The 23,100-nt window shown below is 37.8% G+C and overlaps 2 protein-coding genes across 2 annotated transcripts in view; one reads left to right on the top strand and one right to left on the bottom strand.

Annotated features, from left to right (window-relative positions):
- LOC105389360 (cationic amino acid transporter 3) overlaps positions 1 to 15,823 on the bottom strand; it is a 36,495-nt gene extending 20,672 nt beyond the window's left edge. The window contains exons 1-3 of the mRNA XM_011560458.3: positions 15,594 to 15,823; positions 3,161 to 3,392; positions 2,006 to 2,290 (exon numbers count right to left, since the gene is read on the bottom strand). Coding sequence (XP_011558760.3) covers positions 2,006 to 2,290; positions 3,161 to 3,392 — 517 coding nt within the window. The 5' untranslated portion in view covers positions 15,594 to 15,823. The remainder of the gene's footprint in view (positions 1 to 2,005; positions 2,291 to 3,160; positions 3,393 to 15,593) is intronic.
- A 1,745-nt stretch (positions 15,824 to 17,568) lies between these two features.
- LOC125488839 lies at positions 17,569 to 22,077 on the top strand. The gene is made up of 2 exons (XM_048622423.1): positions 17,569 to 18,467; positions 21,308 to 22,077. The coding sequence occupies exons 1-2, from the start codon at positions 17,660 to 17,662 to the stop codon at positions 21,319 to 21,321; spliced, it is 822 nt and encodes a 273-aa protein (XP_048478380.1). The 5' UTR covers positions 17,569 to 17,659; the 3' UTR covers positions 21,322 to 22,077.
- The last annotated feature ends 1,023 nt before the right edge of the window (positions 22,078 to 23,100 follow it).

Genomic DNA, 23,100 nt, shown 5'->3' with positions numbered 1-23,100 from the left:
TATTGACCAAAACTCATTTCGCATAACTCGTATGGTCTAAACTTTTTTGGCCGAACCATCACTTTGCCAAGAATTATGTGGCATAAGGCTCGTTTCGTCTAAAACTCTTTAGGCACAATCTTTAAACACCTAAGTTTCGTTTGCTCAAATGTATGTTCGTCTATACCTATGTATAATCTTGTTTCTCCTAATGTTATCTTAATAAATTATATATAAAGTATGTAGTAAATGTACAAATTGTGGTATTTTTTCTCATCCCGATAATCACGATATTGAATGATTAAAAAATCGAAAGTTAACGAGCAATACAACATACATTTATAATACACAAACAATAATTATTACAAACCCCATGAGATCGAAACCTAAAGATAGGTGCGACGACGAGCAAAGCGAGGAGGAGCGTGTTAGGTGCACATGTTCATCAAAACCAAAGCGGAGCGCAGCGAAGCGGAGCGGAGCGTTTTTCAAACAGCGGAAACAATACAAGGCACCAGTTTGCGCTATAGAGAGACGCTCCGTCAAAGTTAAAGCCAAACAAATATTATTACTTTGTATAAACCTATTATTAGGCTATTCAAGATTTGGCCATACCATTATTAGGCTAAACAAGATAATGCGAAATAACTTTTTACTAATCGAGATTTATGCCATACGATTTTCGGCGAAACGAGACTTTGACCAAACGTTACTATGCAATACGAGATTAGGCAAATAAATCTTGGGCCAAAAAAGGTAGAACCGAAAAGTGGTCATGAAAATGCACTAGGGTAGACCCTGCTCCTAGAACAGGGCATGAGTTTGTGATTTGTGTGCGAGGATGGAAACTTTGAATATTTTCTTGATTTTTTTATTATTGATGCAATAACATATAGTATTTTTTCTGAGTTACCAACCGAAGTCACCCCGTGACAGGGTGACTAGATAGGTACTTCTGCAAATTACGCCATCTATCGTTGGTTTTTTTAGTAACTACTGTCTATAGAAGAAATTCCGTCATTATCAATTTTACGTTACGAATGAATTTAGTAAACCCAGTAAACCTAACTAATCCAGAGGAAACCTAAAATATCTTTCTGTCTCTCTGAAAAACATACTTAATAGCCCAAACTCGATGCTTTTAGCTATTAACATCTTTGAAATAAAATTCAGTCACCACCTTGTTACTGCCCTCATCAGATCCTCACGAGACCATTCCTCAACCAGTACCATGAGACTGTGTTTTTGATGAATCCTAACCTAATGTTCCTACGTATTGTCATCACTTAGATCCATTCGCTATATTCCTGCTCCTCATCGGACCTTTACGAGACTGTAATGTCACGCGAGAACATTGCCCACTATCTAATTTAATTTAATGTATTGAATATAGTGTAAGAATTATGCTTCCTCAATTTCAAATCAAATTATGTTGGTGTCATAAAAGTTGAAAAAGTGCAATGACAACCAATGTGCAGTGATTTTGTATCTGTACACGAAAAGATCGCGAGCTGTCAGTGCTGCCTAAACCGACGTGACCCTTCTTTGGAGGCCAGCGGCCGACTGAGTCAAACGTCGCTTGTGTTTATGATTTTATAACACAGAAAGCCGCCATAGATATTTGTATGAAGATTTGAGGGAAAAAAATTGCCCAAGTTTGTTATTAATTTACACAAAATAGGTGTGTGTTTATTTAAAAACAAGGTATTTATCGCCTAGTCCAAGCATTTATCTTTATAATTTAATAAGAATCATATGAAAATTCTTGATAATTACGACACAGTTGTTACAATACGGGAGTGTGATTTACTGGTTTTCTGAAATTAATTTACAGTTATCCATAAGCATTTACTTAAATTCGAATGATTCAGCACCTAGCTAGACTCTTCGGCTACCTGTGTGATTTTTTTCAAGGCTGTAGAGCATCATTTACTATATAATTCTATGACAATGCCAACCCTCGATTCCCTATTGCAGACCCTTAAGCAGTACTCATTTCTTGAACTAGATATAAAAACCAACTCACTTGTAATCAGAAACACGAGCGCGAACGCGAAAAAATCCGGATACTCCGCCAGAAACCCCACATCAATCGGGGCATACTCCGTCATGGTCTTTGCCATGGTATTATTGAACAGGCTATCGATGTAATTGGCCATTCCTTTCGCCACGCTGGCTGTGCCAATCACGTACTCCAGGATGAGGTTCCAGCCAATGGTGAAGGCGATGAACTCTCCCACGCTGACGTAGCTGTAGACGTATGCTGACCCGGCTTTAGGGACGCGCGCCGCGAATTCCGCGTAGCATAAGCCTGGAAGAAGAAAGAGTAGTTGTCATGTCGTGTCAGGGTTTTGGGGGCAGTCAGCAGCGACCGATGCTGGCTAATATTGTCTCTCCGGTGACAAACCAGCTCTAAGAAGAAGTGGTTAGGGAAATGGAGCTGTGATGGAGAGTATAATAAGATTAATAAGTATCTACCTACCTACTTAATGAGTACTTAATTGATTCATAAAAGATGTCACTTATGAATTACAAGTACCAAATTGGAATAGGTCTTCCGAAGATAAAACGAGCCTATAATGAATGGAAAAGACGGGGAAACAAGGATATAAGTATTCATGTTTGCAGCTAATCTACTTGTACTTAAGGCGTACTTATTGGTATTTCAGGAGAATAATGAAGTACTTACGTAGGTAATATAAAAGTCTTTTCAAAATCTTAGTATATTATTTTTGTATCATATTTATGCAAATCTGAATAACATACGTCGCAAATTTCCAGAAGTGGAGAACCAACAAAATTATTAGGAATTCCTTTTCAGTCACTAATTATCATTACAAGAAAAATAGGTAGCCATATTTTTGAGTAAAATGAGTTGAATAGAATTCTTATGGTAATTACTGAAATACTCAATGTACCTACATAGATTAAGTTTAGTTTCAGTATACGTTAGTTAATGTTGCTAATTACTCAGAGTAATAAATACAATTATGTACTGTACCTATACTCATATATTTAAGTACCGTATATAACCAGAAGTAAATAAAGTAGATGTAATGATAGAAACAAGGGAATGATGACAGCGAAACATTATCATCATCAGCCTATACCAGTCCACTGACGTAGCTCGTAGGTCTCTCCTAAAACACGCAACTGGATGCAAAACAAAACACAATCTCACCGGCAAACGCAGACGCGATAGCTGCAACCAAGAAGCTGATGGTCACGGCCGGCCCCGCCACGGTCTTGGCGACGGCTCCAGCTAACACATACACCCCCAGCCCGAGGGTGCTGCCCACGCCCAGCGCCGTCAGGTCCAACAGCCCGAGGCAGCGGTCCAGCTGTGTGGACCCGTCGCCAGGGTCGAGGGTTTTGCAGCGCCGCAGGACGCCGTAGATGCGCGCGCACGACATCTGGGGGCGGAGTTGGGAGGTTAGATTGAGGGTGGTTTATGTATTTATTTAAAGTAGAGACCGTAGGGACGGTCATGTACAGAGAAACCTGACCCCCTCTCTCATAGTAACAATGCTTCTGAGAGGGGTCAGGTTTCTCTGCCCCTAACTTCTTTTAACCGCTTACATCCCGGTGACACATATCTCTGCCGGTGACCCATTGGTAAACCAGAGTCAATAGATTTTTCATTGTCTCTGATTTCTTGGGGTGTGTGCAGTGGCGGATTTACCTATAGGCCAAAAAGGCCAGTGCCTAGGGCGGCAGATTTCGAGGGGCGGCAAATTTAGCAAAATTTTTTAAACAGTTTTTTTTATAATTGTACTTGTACAACTGTACATAGTCCATATATAAATAAACGATTAATAAACGCACTGTAATATATTATACTGAGGTATAATTTTGTATTTATGTGACCATAAAATTTAAAATATTCTAATAGCGTTTCAATAAACATAAAATAAAAAACTCGTAACACAGGATCTTCGGAGCCTAGCACGAGCACCATCTCTCCACAACTTCGTGTACCTAATATTGTTTTATTACCATGAAGATCGGCTCGTATCCGAGTTAGAGAAATGGCAAAAGGCCTACCACACGAGTTAAACGAGAAGTTTTCTTTTACAACTAAAATGAGTGAATTGTCACCATCGACCCTAACGGAAAAAGCCATTACGTTGAAAAAAAATATCCTAATAATTTAGAATCTGATTTAGTTAAGGAATGCCTACACTTTCAATGACACGTTTCTTCTGAAAGAATTTCTATAAAACCAGATTCTGGATTATTACAAAGTCTATCTTTTTTACTGCAAAAACATAATTTGGAGCATATTTATCAAAACTGATATAGCATTTCGCATGACACTGTGCACACCGGTGACAATTTTTCTTGCTTAAAACGGGGTAAATACTATCTAAGACCTACTTTAAGACAAGAAAGGCTTAATTATCTATTTTGTGCATAGTCAGAACTCATGAAAAAGTTTTGATATGACAGTATAGGTACTTAATTTATAATTTTGCAAAATTAAAATCGCCGAAGAAAATAAGTAGTGTAAAATTATTTGAACTTATTTTCTGTCACCATTAACTAATTGTTACATATTTTAATAGAAATTGTTTGTATTGTTTTTAAACTGTTAAGTGCAATAAACATATTTAACAAAAACAATGTTTGGTAAGAGTTGTTAGGGTTAGAGAATGAGCTGAGGTTTTAAGTCTTTAAAGCGCTTTAAAGTCGGGTTTTTTTTTGTCTATACAACAGTCTATATATATAAACCTGTTTATATCAAAATTAAACTTTCAGTACATAGCGGGTTGCAAAAATAATCTAGTCAATGACATAAATATATAATTAAGTTCACGATCATCTAATAACAGGATTTAACTATTGAATTTCAAAAGTCAGTAGGGGCGGCAAAAATTTAATGGCCTACGGGCGGCAAATTTGTATATCCGCCACTGGGTGTGTGAGGAGTTAAGTAGACAAATTCGTTTGGCAATTGTGAATGAGATTTCCTGTAAATCTATGTACAGACACTACACAAGCACCATGGGCTGTTTTTCAGTATAGAGACGGTTTGGTATCCAAATATAATTATCTTAAATAACCATTTAGGTACCTTATGTTAGTAGGTACCTATTGTGTGTAGTATGTTAGCTTTACTAAATAATTAAATTACTGGCGTTTGTTCATTTTACAAGCCGATGATTCGAGGATTTAGATATGCTTATTATCGTGAGAACACGAGGAAAAAAACAAAACTATTAATGCATAAATAAATATTTAGCCGAATGTTTCTTTACCTGCTACAATATAATATTATTTAAATACATGTCGGGGACAGAGTGTCTACTTAGGTCAGCAGTCGATGATGACTGGCTGATGATGACGAATAAGTACCTACACGTCATTTTCATTTATAAACATAGTTGCATAGAGGTAGAAAAAGCAATGTTGGGTGTTCACATTTTTTTTTGGTTTAATATGTTATCTTGAAGAGAAATAGTGAATTGAACAAAATGTATTCTTAAAACATTTCAATATTTATGTTCACGATGCATAATTTTTGCATTGAAAACAGGTTAAAATCAGTGACATTATAACGCGGTCATCCACACGGGCATATTGTAGTCTTTGCACACAGCATTCAGGCTTTTTCAGTGTTCAGTGCCTTTGGCCTTCAGGAGCAGTCACCTGGCACGGGTCAAGCCGTGACGAGTGACGCTTTGTGACTTTGTGACGCATTGTGACGAATCACGGTCATTGTGAGTACTTAATAGAAGACTAATTTGGCATGGCGGATCTAATAAAATACAAATTAGATTAGTTTTCAAACCGTGCGTGCTATTATGACATCCGGTGGATGCGACTTGATACAGTAATCGTCCAATTTGCGAGCACTAATCGTGTATGGGAAAACACTGGGAGTTATTTTGTATGAAAATCGACAGGTAACAATAGGTTTCTAGTGACTGGGTTTAATGCATCCGTGTTGGCGGCAATAAAAGAATTAACATGTTCTTAAAGTACCAATAACTTCATAACGAATTCATAAGTTATTTATATCACTTAAGTTTCCTTCTTAATATTGTATGTTAAATACATGTTTTAATGAGTTAATGACACAACCATTGAAACATTTATAAATACCTACAGACTGTTTAAAAAAGTGTTAAAAGTATATTTTTTATCGAAATACATGCTAGATGCTTTTCTTTTCTTTAGAGACAAGGTCTTTTATTTTTTTCCGCACCTAAATAATTAATTTTATTTTTATAAACGCATTTATTAATTTATTATAAATCGTCACTATTTTAACTTTTTATTAAAAAATATACAAACCTGATAGAACAAAACCTGTTATTTAAATTAAAATTATAAATTTACTTTAAGACACTCGCGCACAAAAGTATAAAATCACGCAATGACAGTGAACCAAACAGTGACGGTAACAAAATGAAATCTTGTCTTGTCATATTAATATCTTTATTGTTTATTTGCACTTGTGTCTATACACTACACACACTGTACAGCGTGACTGATAGGGCACTAATCCTTGTTTCAACTGATTTCAGCTCAATGCACACTTGTACTGAAGAGGCGCTGATTTTCCATGAAAGTTTATGTCTAACGTTTTAAAATAGAGATAAATACAAACTCCCTTATTCAAAGAAAACTTATAGGACGTTTTAGATATTGAACTGTGCTCTGTCTCTATCAAGAAACAAATTGTTCTTTGAGATTATATTATTATTTACTTTGGATTTTTTTTATTTTGTCTGTCATACTTAACACTAATTAATATAAACAACCTCACGTATACCATACGTATCAGTTTTTATAAATTTTCCTCTAATTTTTTTTATTCTACTTTTGTCTATAAGTATACTTAATTAGAATTAAGTGTGCATTCCCATAATGTACAAGCAGCTTTATCTGGCAGGCAATCCTAAAGTGAGACAATTTTTTCTAATATACACAAAGCAAGTAGGTACCTAACTAGCTACGTATTAAATGTTGACACAGACAAATTAGACATAGGTATAATTACCTCTACTTAATTGATCCCTAAATGGTTACACTTTATTATGTTAGTATTTTGTTGGTAGCCTGAGAGAGAATATAGTTATTAAAAGGTGAACGACCAAGACAGTTTTATTTAATTTTGTATCCAAGATGCAGCTAAAGTCGTTTCAGAACTTGTTTCTTTCATTTTCTTATTCAATAAAATGTTTTTTATTTACTTTATTGGCGATAAAATTGGTCAATTTTTGGCAGAACATTTAAGTTGGTAGGTAGATGATTATACGTATATTTTAAGGGTTCCGTTCAACCTCGATTTTCTTTGTTGGATAACTTTATTGTCTGTCTGTTCGTTTGTCTGTCAGAGTAGTCTTGTCTACTCAAGACCCTTTATCTCGAGAACGCATAGAGACATCGAGTTGATATTCAATTAGGTATACATACCATGCAGGTCAAATGTACCTACTTACCTAATTATTACAATAAAGCACCTAAGTGCTCGAATCTGCAAATAAGCAGATAGGTATGCAGAGACCCACATCACATCCAAACAATTACGCACCTAGGTACCTACTACTGATAATTATCTAAAGAATAATATGAGAATGAAATTGAGATAAGTTCCACAATCAAACATCATTGTTTAACGTAAGGAGAAATTGTTTACTCATCAGCTCAGAAGGATTTTGACTTATATCTGCTGTAAATTATAAAACTACATAGTAATAAAAAAAACAAGCAATTAAAATTGCTAGACTGACAACCTTAAACGTGTAACCGATAGTGCGTGTATGAGGTAGGGCATGCAATACCGGTAATATTTTCAATACCGGTATTGAGTTCCGGTATTAGAACTCAATACCGGGATCCCGGTATTAATACCGGTATTAGACTCCCTTATTATAAATGGCATATATTTTGTTAAAAGGTCGTATAGGGCCAAATACAACAAGAAAAAGCAATAAAATTTTGTATTATGTAATATTTTTTACGAGAATTGAGTATTAGAGTTAAAATTTTAGAACGCATGGACAACAAGTAGGTTTCCAAAGGCCAAAAACCGCATGTAACGGTTGAAAACAAGTGCACTTTCCTAGTATATAGGAGCACAAGGCTAACTATATCTTAATCGCTTGATTTATAGCCTAAAAAATGTCCGATTCCGGTATTACTTCAATACCGGTATTAACTTTCAATACCGGTATTGAAAAAAGCGTGGATTTTGTCCGGGATCCCGGTATTACCAATACCGGTATTACGGTATTGCATGCCCTAGTATGAGGACGACCTAGGACTTAGTACTTATTAAGGCACTCCTTGGGTGTGGCGTGTGGCCTAGGTCTAGGTCCATCAGTAGAATATAATATTACCTAATCGGTTGACAATATGTAATCTGAAAAGCAACGATATTTTAATACGCACTAGATTCGGCCAGAAGATTAGTGATAGTGACTTTATTCATTGGTACAATGGCTGCATTAGGTTAAACTTAAACCTTATCTTAAACAAAATGTTCACAGTTTTTAGCTCTGTTTTGTACGTGATACTCTAGTTCGCATATCGTTAAAATAAGCCGAAAGGGGATATCGTAAACAACTTTTGGCATTGCGTCGACAGTATGACAAGCCGTGTAACTAGCTTTCGGATTACCGACGTACTTATCTACTTCTTGCAACAACCCGTATATTAACATTATTGCAAAATTAATAAAATAATCATTATAAATCTCGGAAAACTTTTAGCACTAGGCGAACCTCTTTCCTTATTTGGACAGTTTATTGTGCAACGGACGTATTATTTTATTGATCCTTTGATCCAAGTTGTTTTGGTAGGTAATCTTGACCTTTCCGTTCTTTATTAGTATAAAACACAATAAGAAGTCAACCTTAACACACATCTTAGTTACTTATGCAAATTCTGCCTCCACCTTTTAAGCAATGCAACTTCCTAAAACCAGCAGTTTATATGACAGGTTGTAAGAAAACCAGTGTAGGACATGAGCCTCCTCCAAGACAGCAAGGTTATTTCCATAATCTCCAAAGCTTGGTAGGCGGGTTGGAGATATCACAAGCAGAATACGTTTTAAAAAAATTAGGCAGGCCCTATTTAGGAAGCTGACACCTGGAACATGATGTGCCCTGAACTAGCTCATAGGCTGCTTTATTACCGAAAATCCTTTTAAGGCGAAGCAAAGCTCGCTATTGTTTTTACAAGCATTGGATATCTGTTCATCAGGACGCGAATCGCAAATGACTGTCTTTAATAACTAGTATAACCCTATTAACAGTTATTATTGTAAGACGTTAGACGTAGATTTTAGATTTTTATTTGTAGCTACTTTTAAGACAATATGGGTCCTGCATTACCTGAAATAAATGACTATTTATTTATTTATTATTATTTATATTGTATTACTGTTGTGTTGTGTTTTTGTTTCAAATTCGCACCGTAGTATGGTGCGGGTGACACATGTCATCATAATATATATGTAGTATAGTGCGACAAACTTATCTGTTCCGGTGAGAGCGAACTAAATTGATCCATATCTCATTACTTACTAATGAATTGTATATTGTAAAAGATTAGATGGGTTTATTAACACCGCAAGAGCGAATTAACAATACAAGCAAACTTAAAATCTTATAGAATTAAGAAATATTAGACATTTATGTGAGCTGTCACCGGAACAGATAAGTTTGTGGCACTCTACCTAAAATGTTCCTGTCTGACAGGTGTCACCCGCACCATCTATACGGCCCAAAATGTAGGAACCAGTAATTTAGAATGTTTGACCTTAGTCCGCTTAATAAGTACCTACAAAAGTATCATAACAATATGGTGGCTACCTTGTGACGTCACGCGTCAAGGAAGTGGCATTCCTAAAAAGGAGGTTATTGCCAGGGCCTAGCGGTGAAAGTGCCTCGACAGAATAACAAGCAGCCGGAACAATTGCACAACAACAGTGTTTTCATCTACACTCTAGACTGCGTGATGCGTCCATTCATCCTTGGCATAGAAGGTAAACAATCTTAGTTTGTCTTTTTATTTGAATTTATTTAAAAACTAGGTTTTAAAATAATACATATCTAATAAGAAGCAATTCAATGCTTACTAGCAAAAATGCTTTGCTTTCGTAACTAAGAAGTTTTGTTTTGTTTAATATTTTAATTAATAAAAAGACATAGGTACTTACTAAGATGGTTATCCTTTTATGCCAAGTATGAAAAAATGCAGCATAATAATGGGCATGCCCCTTTATTTTTTGTTATGAAAATCCGCTGTAAAAATAATCTGCATTTGTATAAAGTTAGTAAGTTAATAGGTAAGTTGTGTGTAGCGAGGAGAGGTATATACTTAGGATGACATAATTAAGTACTTAGGGACTCTTGCGGTGAGTAGTGTACCTTTTTTATGCTGCCTGCAAAAAAGTTATTTTCTGTTATGGTTAGGGTTTTATACTTATATTTTTTATATAACTAGACCTGAATAAATTGTTTAGCATTTCTTTTCATAACACATGTGAGTTACCAGACTTTCCAAGGAGAGATCTGTCGAGCCTATTTGAACCGTTTCTGTTTATTTTTAAATGGCCGTGAGAACTACTGAAAACTATTACTTTTTGTAACTTGAAACATGCATTGCTAAGAAGCGGGCCTTAACCACTGAACTAATAATTATTTTACCTACACTCAATGGCCTTAACTTGCATTTTGGGTCAGTTTATTACTTCTATGGTCCCTAGTTAAATGGAATACTTACACAAAATAATTAATTTAATAATAAAATAACTATAATACTTTGGTATTTTATAAGATTGTAATTTGTAATGGTCTAGCAGCCACTTCGATTCAAGGCTGTAAATATTGAGGTCGTTATAAAGATCATTATAAAGTACCTATCTATTACTTGTTGTAAGTAGGTAGTTATAGGTAAGTACTGGAATAAAAGACGTAACGTGAACGTGTTAATTACTTATCTCAAAGTCCCGCCAATCTACCTTCAACACTTTTTTGAGTTTCTTAAGTTTTTCTAGATGATTCAGGCGTATTGTAGATGTTTCAAATGCTAGGAAAGGATCGATTCATAGCCTTTCTAAAATTTGTTTTTTTAACCATTCAGTAGGTCTGTGCCAGAACATAATATTATGTATCTACCTAGGCCTACTTTTAGATACTTATTCGTTATTTCGTGCCCTATCTACTTAAGTACTTATTAATTTAAATAGAATATTGAAACCGGCTTTTACTTAAATTATTAACTCACTATTACCGTGCTTTTAGCATTAAGTCCGCCTGATTGTACCTAATTACATTAGCATATTGTGAAATAAAAGAATAAAATAATAATAATAAGGCTTGCTACTCCAGTTTACTCGGGAGCAAGGCTGGCTGAGCTGAAATCAAGGGGATATGTACAAAGGTTCCACTCGAGAGAGCCACGTACAGGAACTTCACCCCCTACCAGAATAGAATAGAAGGTGTGACAATGTTAAGGGTTACACCGGTCAAGGAATTAAAGATCATCATTCATCACCACACACAGCGCATATTATACATCACGTCCCCACTGCTGGGGCACGGGACTCCTTCCAATGAAGGGAGGGTTTTAGGCCTAGTCCACCACGCTGGCCTAGTGCGGGTTGGTGGACCCAACACAAGCAAGCTTGTGCTGAAGGATCACCATTACCAAAGTTTAAATTGCATAATAAATTATATTTGCAGATACGACACAGATAAAATTATTAGCTAAGGATTCCGGTTACCCGTATGTGTAGGTATTTCGTGTTTCTTGGTGTAGGTATATGTTAGGTCAGCTTATATTTTAATCAGTGTTGTAATAAATATCTTCTAATGTAATAGCAATGTAAATAACGATAAAGTTTAGTCAATGTAAAAAATATATTATGTGTATATACTTACCTAGGTACTTTACTAGGTTAAAACTAGTTGTTTAAATGTATATCTATATGTATATCTATATGCATTTTTATTAACAACCTAAGTTCTAGAACCATGCTAGATACCTACCTACTAAGTATAGCGTAAGTTACTTATCAATGTAAGAAAGTACTTACTTATAAGTAATGTTCATGGGTTGGTTCATGTCCCAGGGTTCTAGCTGAAAACCAGGCTTACCATAGCACCAAGCTGAGCTAGAACCCGTTTCAGCACCGGGAAGCAACACCCTTGCTCATTACTCTTTACTTTAAGCTTTTTATTATTTGTTTTATTTTATTTTTGTGTTGTTTCTGTGTGTTGTTAGTGTGTGTGAAATAAATTTATTTTCTTTCTTTCTAATGTTAAATTAATTACTGATATTGTATTTCAGAACTGCGTAAGCCCAGCAGGCTAGATGATAAAGTTTCACTAACATTTGAGTATCTTTCGGAACATTCTAGATTCTAGATTGCTAGATATACCTATGCGCATTTTATACTTATGTGTTATACCTAAGTAGGTATATGCACGCATTTTGCAATAAAGTTGCGAAGCAGGAAGGTGCAGCGAAAGTTGCATCGCTAAACAGGCAGAGGATTAGCTCTGAGGCTGCCGAAGGATCTAGAATCTAGGATATCAATACTAGCGCACTAGCGTAAGTGAATTTTCTTGTAAATTTAAACTGAACTGGCGTAACAGAAGGACCCCAAAAGACTTATTAGTAACTAGGGTATCTTATTGATGACGACATTGGAAGAACTAACGTATTTTCAGCCTATTTTCCTATTTTTCGGCGCGTTTACGGTCTTTGGAGAGGGGCATTAATAAGGTGTCGTTTCAGTATCAATCGCGCTAACTCTCGTCCGAGTAAGTAAGTAGGTACGAAGGCGAACCATACGAGGCTATTATGCGCTTAAAAAAATGCATAGCATGAAACCACTAAAAGAAGACCTAGCAAGATAATAATTAAGAACTTACTCACGTGAGTCTTATTGAAAAATAAATAAAATGTCGTTTATACGTCAATAAACCGGTGCATATGGATCAATTGGTTCATTAAAGTTGGTTTCAATCGGCCTTGCTCTTTATTCATGCCGTTTCCTCAGTATGTAACTATTCACTAAAGTTTTTATTAAATAAAGGTGTACTTTTACTAGTGAACATGCCGTCATAGGACTCACGCTAAATTTTAAAATATGTAGTCGGATCCATGTTGCAATAGATTATGTGATGTGTTTTCCACTAGGAGCAAGAGAGTGAAAGTACCTTGGCTTGCTAAATGGAGAAAATTACTTTCTTCAACTTTTGCTTATCCTTGTTTATATTTTATGTATATGTACTTACTTATGTTATGTAAGTAGGCACCCACTTTTTGTGTGTATCGCATTCTGTGTTATCTAGCACTGGATTTTTTGTTAGTTACTTTTCTTTGATATGATCACTGATAAAAAATCTACTTATTTTATAAGTTCTACTTATTTTATATAACGATCACGACATGACCCTCTGCACAGGAGGGTTACTCTACATACAGTATCCTAACTAATCCTAACTAATATTATAAATGCGAAAGTAACTGTGTCTGTCTGTCTGTCTGTCTGTCTGTCTGTCTGTCTGTCTGTCTGTCTGTCTGTCTGTCTGTTACTCTTTCACGCCAAAACTACTGAACGGATTTGAATGAAATTTGGTATACATACGGTCTAGACCCTGGGAAAGAACATAGGCTACTTTTTATCCCGGAATTCCCACGGGAAAACTTTTTAAGGCGAAGCGAAGCTCGCGGGAACAGCTAGTAATATTATACTGACGAAAAACGAACGAACGAGAGCTGTCATACAATCGGCACGTTTATTACAACGAGATAGAGTGAGTCGTTGCTCCGAAACTTAGCTTTTCGTCTTACTGAGTGCCCCCCAGAGCTGAAAGCTCGAAGCGAGGCCAACATGCCACTACGAAGTTGGTACTGTTCTGATCGCTGTAAATGAAGGTACCTCCTTCAATATTGCCGATGGCGTAATTAAGTTAGTCTTTTCCGTTTAATTCCTAAACGATCCTATAGTTTGACTACCTTCGTCCACCTTTCATCATCGTACGCAAACGCAACGGACGGTATAGAAACTCACACATCTCCACTTCATCGGCATTGCCGACGCCGCCGCCGCCGCGACGTTGTTTCTCCATACATTTAAGAAAATCCGTTTGATGTGAGTCGTAAGATACCGATATAGGTGGATGTTTGGGAGGAGTATAACTAATAGCCACAAAGTAGCCCCTACAACCTTCAGGGCACGAGGCGTGTGCTGCCATGACCAAGGCGTTTTCCTCTACACTTGAAGTAGTGAGGTTTAGTACCAAAGTCAAGGAAAGTAAACAACCAGATGTGGTGATTTTTACAATGTTTTTTTTATAACTGGTCAACTTTTGGTCTTACCATGTTTCGAAATTTTGATGACTATTTGACAAAAGTCCCAACAGATTTCCTACAATATTTTTTTTTTCGCGAGTCCCATTTCTCCCGTAGTAAATTATGTAGGTACCTTTTTTAACACACTGTATTTACGGTCAGAACATAACATATTAAAAAGTCTTTCAGGCTGAAAAGTATGAAGATTTATAATTATAATGTGTTAGCGAACTGCAGAGAGCAAGAAACGAAAGCCTTCAACAACCTTTAGGTAAAGAAAAATATTTAATTGGCTAATAATAAGATATTTCTTGTATAAACAATAGTTAATTACACACCGCAATCTAACAAGTGGTTCCTTACTAAGTACTAAAACATATTGAACCGAGTATTTCTTTTAATTACTTACTTGTTCCGAATAAATTACTAAGTAAGTACCTATTGTTTTATGCAAATTGTAAATCTAACTAATTTTGCATGCTCTAGGCTTTTACAGTAGAAAATAAATATCCTATAAGCTACTATTTAACATAAGAACTGTAGTTTAACGGTAACTAAGAAGTAGTTTATTTTTTCTACAAAACTATTGGTAAAATTCGTGTCATGTCAACGCAAACCGGTGTTTTTCAGTCTAGATTTCAGGTAGGTATGTTTCTGAAATTAATTTTCAAATTGGCTAATTAAGTAGTTATCTGACGTTGACAGTCTCGCAAATTGATGAAATGTTTACACAGTTGCTTCCTTTTGCAACTACTTTTCACCTACCTCATCGTATTAATTATTACCTACTATTTATTTACAGACAACAGATGGTACCCTAAACCTGAATACCAATAGGTACTCGTATACCAATAGCCTTATTTTAAACTCCAGGGAGACCCAGAAAAAGTGGTGTCCTAAGTTTAACTAGACTGTGTATCTGCGTGTGTGTATGTCTGTGGTAGCGTAGATGATAGATCCCAAACGATTGATTAAGATGACCCTATTTTTGATTTGTTTTTCGGGTGATTGGTACTGTTACCCCGAGTGTTCCTAGCCATATTTTATCAAAATCGCATTAGCCGTTCATAAGTTGTGCTACTTTTAGTGTTCAAAAACGGGGATTTTTATCGTTGGTTCGTTTAGGTTACCAATAAAAAACCCTTGCTTCATTGGAAGAAGACCCTTGCCCAGCAGTAGGAACGTGATGTGTTGTGATGATGATGACGAGGTTTGCAGTATCCACCGTAAAATGAGTGAGCAAACCCACTACCAGAATCAAATAAATAAATCTGCAATGTTACTAGAAAACTCACATTCACAAGGTGGCACAAATCAAATCAAATCCGGAACAAACACTTTCAATTCACCAAACAATATTTTCCACAACAAATCAATTAAAAAATCAAAACCAAAAAACAAACGCAACGGCAATTTAATTTACGCGCGCGACTGCCATGTTTGTTTAATTTTGAAATAGGAACGACCGACCGAGCGTTGCGCCTGCGCCGCACTGACCCTCCGCGACGACTGATTGGCCGCGCGTATATTCGAGGGTATACAACTATACAATTAAATCCATCAATGAGGTTGCCAACTTGTCAGTTTGTCACGCTATGCTTTGTCATTGTTATCATTAAATACCCTCAGGGTACCTAATAGTAATGTGTATTCTTGCGACCTGGATCTCTTCGATTAAGCAAGTTTTCTATAAATTACGGAGACAGAACTGATGTCACAGAACTCAATGGATTATCCTTCGGCATATCGTGCGGAGCGTATCGTTGACCGTTACTGAACCTGCATGCCCCTGTAGCACGGGGCGCTATTAAGACGTGACAAAAGTACTCCGTCGCGCTCGCTCTTGAGGCTGCGCGATGTGAGTGCGCGCGATGCAAAACTTTTGTCACGGTGTCTTGGGTGCCGCGTACTAGCCCTTCTGGACTATGTGTTTGTCACCGTGGAAAAGTTATGTGAAAGGATTATATAACCAGTCAGATTAGCATCAAGTAGTGGCTGGATGAGGAAGGCCGAGGATCGAGTGTTGTGGTGCTCCTTGGGAGTGGCCTAAGTCCAGCAGTGGATGATTAATAGCTGATGACGATGATGATGGTTAGCATCAGTCGCTGACTGTATAGGGTAAGGCATATTAGAAACGCAGCTGACATGGTAAGAAACACTTGGGCCCTCATCAACTGACCTACTGACATAATACGTTCACTAGAGTTCGACAACCCCATAAGGTGCGAGCTGGTCAATCTTCGGACTTCCTACAGTACCTACCTAAGGTCGTCCAACAAGTTCCAGAAGGCGTCCTGTACCTATAAGTATTCTATTTTGGAACCGTATCAGTGATGGAAACTCTGAACAAAACTTTTCTAAGAAATAAATCTTTTCATCTTTCAGAAGAATGAAATTTAAGACCAGCTGATCGCCCATAGATACGATTTTTTCACGAAAAACTCAAAGTTATCGCGGATTTGCGCATTTTTCAATTCAATGTCACTGTCACAATAAAATATCTCCGCCGAGGTTAAGATTATCTTTTTAGTAACTTATCTCCAAGTTTCCTCTTTGAATAAGAAGATACAGAATTAAGAGATTAACCTATTTCCATGAAAATCCTGAGGAAGGTTGAGCAAAATATTATGCTTAGTTTTTAAGTTTAATGAATGCTTCGAAATCTGGAAGCTAAAATACAAGAGGTAAGTAAGATAACACTATATCACTATAACACTCAAATAATATTACTGTAGGTAACAGACAGCAGTGCCAGTGCCAAGGAAGAATATAATCGTCATCGATAGGAAGTATAGGCATAGACTTCCTAGGATTTCTCCCACTACTACGAGCTTCGAGGGTTATACTCTATACTCTCTATAGCTAGCTTTTCATAGAACAAACGAATGAGGGCGAGAAAAGGCAGCGGTTCGAAACTTAGTTTTTCGTAAACCATAGTAACCCCCCTGCTACGACACCGGTGGTACGCGTAGTAAGTCTAGCGTAGCTAGAGAGAACAGAACTGAAGGCTTAGACAACTGACTGAAGGTGATATTTATCAGTGGACGACATGATATTGCAGCCATTGAGAACTCAGTGGCTGCAGCAGAGGACGACTTATATCGCAAAGTCTTTTCTCTTTCTATATTCATATGGAGGGACAGACGCTCGACGACATCATGTCATCCGCCGCCAATTTGCACCTTGTGATAGTGTGATATTTGTATGTGTGGGTAGGCAGTCTGTTTTCCAATAAACGACACGTATCGTTGTATCTCTGTGTTGTAATTCGATAATTTACTTACAAATATAATATTGGCGACGAATTCGAAACTACAGCGTGTAATAAGTGGTATTATAAAGTAATATTGTTGAAATAACAATGAGTGCAACGAATAACATGATTTTCGGAAATAACCTCACTTTCGACCATCGTGCGCATGATTGGAGTATTTTTAAAAGCCGCTTCAACCAGTTTTGTATGGCGAATGACCTAACGGACGTCACTGACAAAGCAGGTACCAGAAGACGAGCTATACTGCTGACATCGCTGGTGGAGGAAACATACCGCGTGGCTAGAGACCTGGCATTCCCGACGGAGTTGGATGAGCTGGAACTCAAGACGCTCGTTGAGAAACTGGATGTACATTTTCGTTCAAAGAAATGTACTTTCGCAGAGCGTTACATGTTCCACAAAGCGGAGCAACGACCTGGCGAGGACTTGGCAGAGTGGGCAGCGCGAGTGCGTAGCTTGGCACAGTTCTGTGGCTTTAAAGCTACCGAGCTGGACACTGCACTTCGTGACAGATTTGTTCTCGGACTCGAGAACTCGAAGGAGAAGGAGAAGCTGTTCGCGGAGGACGTGGGCGTGCTGACGCTGGAGAAGGCGCTGGAGCTGGCGCAGGGAGTGCGGTGCGCGCGCCTGGCGCTGCGGGCCGGCAGCCCGGCGCGCGCCGCCGACGTGTTCGCGGTGAGCGCGCCCGCCGCAGCCGCCGCCGCCGCCCCATCCGCGAGTGTGTCCAAAAAGTGTAGTGTTTGTGGATATAAAAACCACACAAAAGAACAGTGCAAGTTCATAAATCTACCTTGTAAAAAGTGCAACCGAAAAGGGCATTTGAGCCGGATGTGTAAAGTTAGGAAAAATTTCTACTTGACTCCGGCGACTGATGATGATGATGACATATACGAAGGTATTTACAACTTATTTAGTATTGACTGTGATAGCAGTAGGCCGATGCAACAAATAGTTTCGATCGACTCAAAACAGGTTTTATGCGAGATAGATAGCGGGAGCGCCGTATCAGTTTTACCAGCTGATATGTATTATAAAATGTTTTCACATAACCCGATACAAAAGTCTTCCGTTAAATTAAATTGTTACAATGGCAGTCAAATGATACCGTTAGGTTTTGTACTATTACCTATTAAATATGAGGATAGGTGCTGCAAAATTAAAATGTTCATTATACAAACAAGTACTGAACAAAAACCGTTGCTAGGTCGGGATTTTATTTCCAGTTTTAAACTGCGCTTATGCAGCTCGGCATGTAATAATGTATCTAAGTCACAAGAGTGTAATGCCATAAGTCAATTACAACAGAAGTATTCGGACGTATTTTGTAATGAATTAGGTTGCTTTAACAAATATCAAATTCATTTAAAAGTAAACAATGAAGCACAATTAAGGTTTTTTAAACCTAGGCCTGTACCGTTAGCTTTAAAACCTAAAGTGGAAAAGGAGTTAGACAGGTTGTTGTCATTAGGAATTTTAGAAAAAATAGAACATTCTGACATAGCAACGCCTATCGTACCTGTCTTACGGTCCGACGGCAACATTAGGATATGCGGGGATTATTCTGTAACACTGAATAAAATTTTATTTGTTGATAATTACCCCTTGCCCAGGATTGAAGATTTATTTGCTAGGTTACACGGGGGTGAAAAATTTTCTAAATTAGATCTTTCCCGAGCCTATAATCAGCTGGTCCTAGATGAGTCATCGAAAAATTTAACGTGCATAAACACACACAAAGGCCTTTTCCGGTTTACGAGACTTGTGTTTGGATTGTCGAGCGCACCGAGTATTTTTCAGCAAACAATGGAAAAGTTGCTTTCTGACATTCCCGGAACGTGTATATTCTTAGATGACGTGTTAATTACGGCCCCTAATCAAGAAATGCACATGGAAAGACTGGAACAAGTGCTTAGTAGGTTTAGAGATGTAGGTTTTTGTTTAAAGTCAGAAAAATGTGAACTTTTCCAAGATTCAGTAGAATATTTAGGTTTTATAATAGACAAAAACGGGTTACACAAGTCTAAAACTAAGGTTGAAGCTATATTAAATACAAATTTTCCCAAGAACGTTTCTGAACTAAAATCATTCTTAGGAATGTTGAACTACTACAGATCGTTTATTCCAAATGCATCTAGTATTTTGCATCCTTTGAATGCGTTGCTTAAGAAAGACGTTAAGTGGCATTGGGGGCAAGAGCATATAATTGCTTTCAACAGAATTAAAGATGAGTTAGTTTCCGATCGTGTCCTGGCGCATTACAACCCCGAGTACCCGACGATCCTCACGGTGGACGCGGGCCCGGCGGGGCTCGGCGCCGTGCTGTCCCAGACCCAGCCCGACGGCTCCGAGCGCGCCGTCGCCTACGCGAGTCGCTCACTCTCACCGAGCGAACGTAACTACGCACAGATACAGAAGGAGGCAACTTCTATCATTTTTGGAATTAAAAAATTTCATTACTATCTGTATGGCCGATCAACTCCATTTATCCTTAGAACGGATCATAAACCGCTTGTGTCAATCTTCGGGAGCAAAAAGGGGGTTCCCGAAATGGCTGCAAATAGGCTGCAGCGTTACGCATTATTTTTATCTGCGTACAACTTTAATATTGAATATATTAAGAGTGAAAATAATACTGCGGATTTTTTGTCTCGAGCAGTAAAACAAAGAAAAATATCTGACAAACAATTTCAGGGTGTAAGTTTTGAAGATGAATCAGTATACGTAAATTTTTTGTCTGATTTGAAACCGTTAACAATTGAAGACATTAAAAAAGAAACACTGAAAGATCAACATTTAAAGAAAATCGTGTACTATTTACAAAATGGTTTTCCAAAAAAAGAATCTGATCCGGATCTGAAGCCATATTTTCTCTGCCGTTTTGAATTGGCTTTAGAAAAAGGTTGCATTTTACGAGGCCATAAACTATTAATCCCATCAGTTTACAGGGAACAGCTCTTACAAGAACTACACAATTCTCATTTAGGTGTAGTTAAAACAAAGGCAGAAGCCCGCAAGCGTATGTGGTGGCCTAAAATAGACAAACACATAGAAGAAAAGATAGGTTCGTGTAACATTTGTAACACGTTAAGAACCGCTCCGCCTATGGCGCCGCTCGCTCCGTGGCCTTACCCCGCGCGGCCCTGGGAGCGCGTGCACCTCGACATGGGCACCGTCGCCGGGAGAAACTTCCTAATATTAGTGGATGCGCACTCCAAGTGGGTTGAGTGTTATGCTATGTCACAGACGGATTCCATGAGTGTAATTGTTAAATTAACCTGTGCATTTAGTACATTTGGATTGCCGCGTACTTTGGTTACGGACAATGCGTCAAATTTTTGTTCGGCCCAATTCGAGAATTTTTGCCAAAGCAATGGTATAAAACATTTAACGATAGCACCATATCACCCGGCATCTAACGGTCAGGCTGAAAACAGTGTAAAAACCGTTAAAAAGGGTATTAAAACTATTATACTGTCAGAAAGTTCAAACATGAATAAGTTTCACATTAAACTCAATAAATTTTTGTTCGACTACAGGAACTCTGTACATTGCACAACAGGTTTTACGCCGGCGCAATTATTAATGGGTAGGTGTTTACGATCGAAGCTCGATTTGTTGCAAATCGGCAGTGACGTCACTAACTCTAATGATGCTCAGCCGCCGCCACCATCGGCCCGCGAGTGTGACTCATCAACATCAGTCGCCGAAGCCAAAAGTAATGTGTTAAAAAAACAGATCTCACAATGTAATCAATTTGGCGGGAAAAGACAGATAAAGTTCACTGATGGAGATACAGTTTTAATAAAATCATTTTATAACAATGGCACCAAACATACCTGGGTGAAGGGTATCATAAATGAGGCTATCGGGAATAGAATGTATAAAGTATTTGTGCCACATCTACAGTTACATTTAAGAAAACACGTAGACCAATTATTAATGTATAAAGGTAACGACCGGTCTAACGAATCGGAATATGTGGGTGAAATCCCGATAGTATCGGAACACTGTATGGACGTTCTCGTAAATGAGGGTGGAGAGAGTCAAGCCAGCAGCAGCCGCGACGACCGCGGGGAGTGCTCGGCAGCAGCGCCGCGGCCAGGCGCGCCCGCCGCCGCCGCCGCCGCCGCCGCCGCCGCCGCCGCCGGGAGCAGCGCGCCGCCATCGCCGCCGCCCGCCCGGCAGCAGCCCGACCAGGCGTCGGAACCTGCCCTACTAGATACTCCTAGATCACCTCAACCACAACCCCAAGATGGGAGTGAAAGTCATGATGACCGTCGTTACCCAATTAGGTCAACTCGAAATCTAAATATTAATTATAAGTTGTAATGATAGATTAATAACTATTATATGTAGGTATATACTTTTTTGTCCATTTCTATTATAGATTGTCTATTTATATTATATACGCATGGTTATGTTTTTTTGATGTACTTATAAGAAGTTTAAGTCATTTTGTTAATTATAGGTGGAGGGATGTGATATTTGTATGTGTGGGTAGGCAGTCTGTTTTCCAATAAACGACACGTATCGTTGTATCTCTGTGTTGTAATTCGATAATTTACTTACAAATATAATAGATAGATATCTTATCGTTGAAGGACCGCCCAAGTTCATGTCCGCGCTTTTCCTTTATGGCTCATTGGTTGCATATTTTGTATCTAGACGCCTACGTAATCTAGATTAGAATAAGATATGATCGTCAGCAGCGGCTTACGAATTACGATGTTTCCAGATTGACGTCCGTAAGCTTAGCTGATGTACAATTTTCCGCCATATTACGTTATTTTCTCTATTCAGTCAGTTGCCCTACTCGTCAATGCCAATAAATCAAAATTTCGCGGTTCCCTAACACGCCAATAAAATCATAAGGTAGGTAGGTAACTACTGCCATGTTAAAAACAATAGAGCAACTAGAACTATTATAGAATGCGCCTGAACTTAGTAACGTGGCAAAGTATACGGCTTGTAGTTTAGCAATGATGTAATCCTTTATCAGCAAGATTATGCTGACCTTAAAATGCTAACCACTCCGAATTGTGAAGTGATGTAATAAGTGTGGCGTGTATCTTGCTGAGGATTTCCTTTAATTGCAATTAATTAGGATTAGGTTTTCTGTCTTTATGGTAGACGACAGAACTTTCACTTCACCACCCAGAGTTCAATTTGACAGAGCCCAGCAATTTGCGTTATTAAATTCTGAATTTTAAGATTGGATACTACGTAAATAGTATGAAAATCACTTATGAAGTCCTTCTAAATAAAATGATCCATGTTCCATAAGTTGGGTAGGTCAGGACAGATTGACTAGATGAATCACATGAGCCTAGCAAAGGCAGGTTATACATATACAATCTCAATTTTGACCTACCTACTGTTAGATGACTAATAAAATTTCACTCCACCCAGTATATGCCTCGATAGGCGATAACATTTTCATCCTCTACAGTAAAAGTACCTACCTATTCTTGCACTATGCATTCTCAGTATTCTCACCTACTTCAGACCACTTGACGCTAAGACTGCTA

This window comes from Plutella xylostella, chromosome 8 (assembly GCF_932276165.1).
Source record: "Plutella xylostella chromosome 8, ilPluXylo3.1, whole genome shotgun sequence".
NCBI classification, from domain to species: Eukaryota; Metazoa; Arthropoda; class Insecta; order Lepidoptera; family Plutellidae; genus Plutella; species Plutella xylostella.
The sequence above is the reverse complement of the archived record's forward strand: the minus strand, read 5'-3'. Positions and strand labels throughout refer to the sequence as shown.

Excerpts from the sequence above, each read along its gene's own strand:
- LOC125488839 (XM_048622423.1), top strand. The coding sequence starts at position 17,660 with ATGAGTGCAACGAATAACATGATTTTCGGAAATAACCTCACTTTCGAC.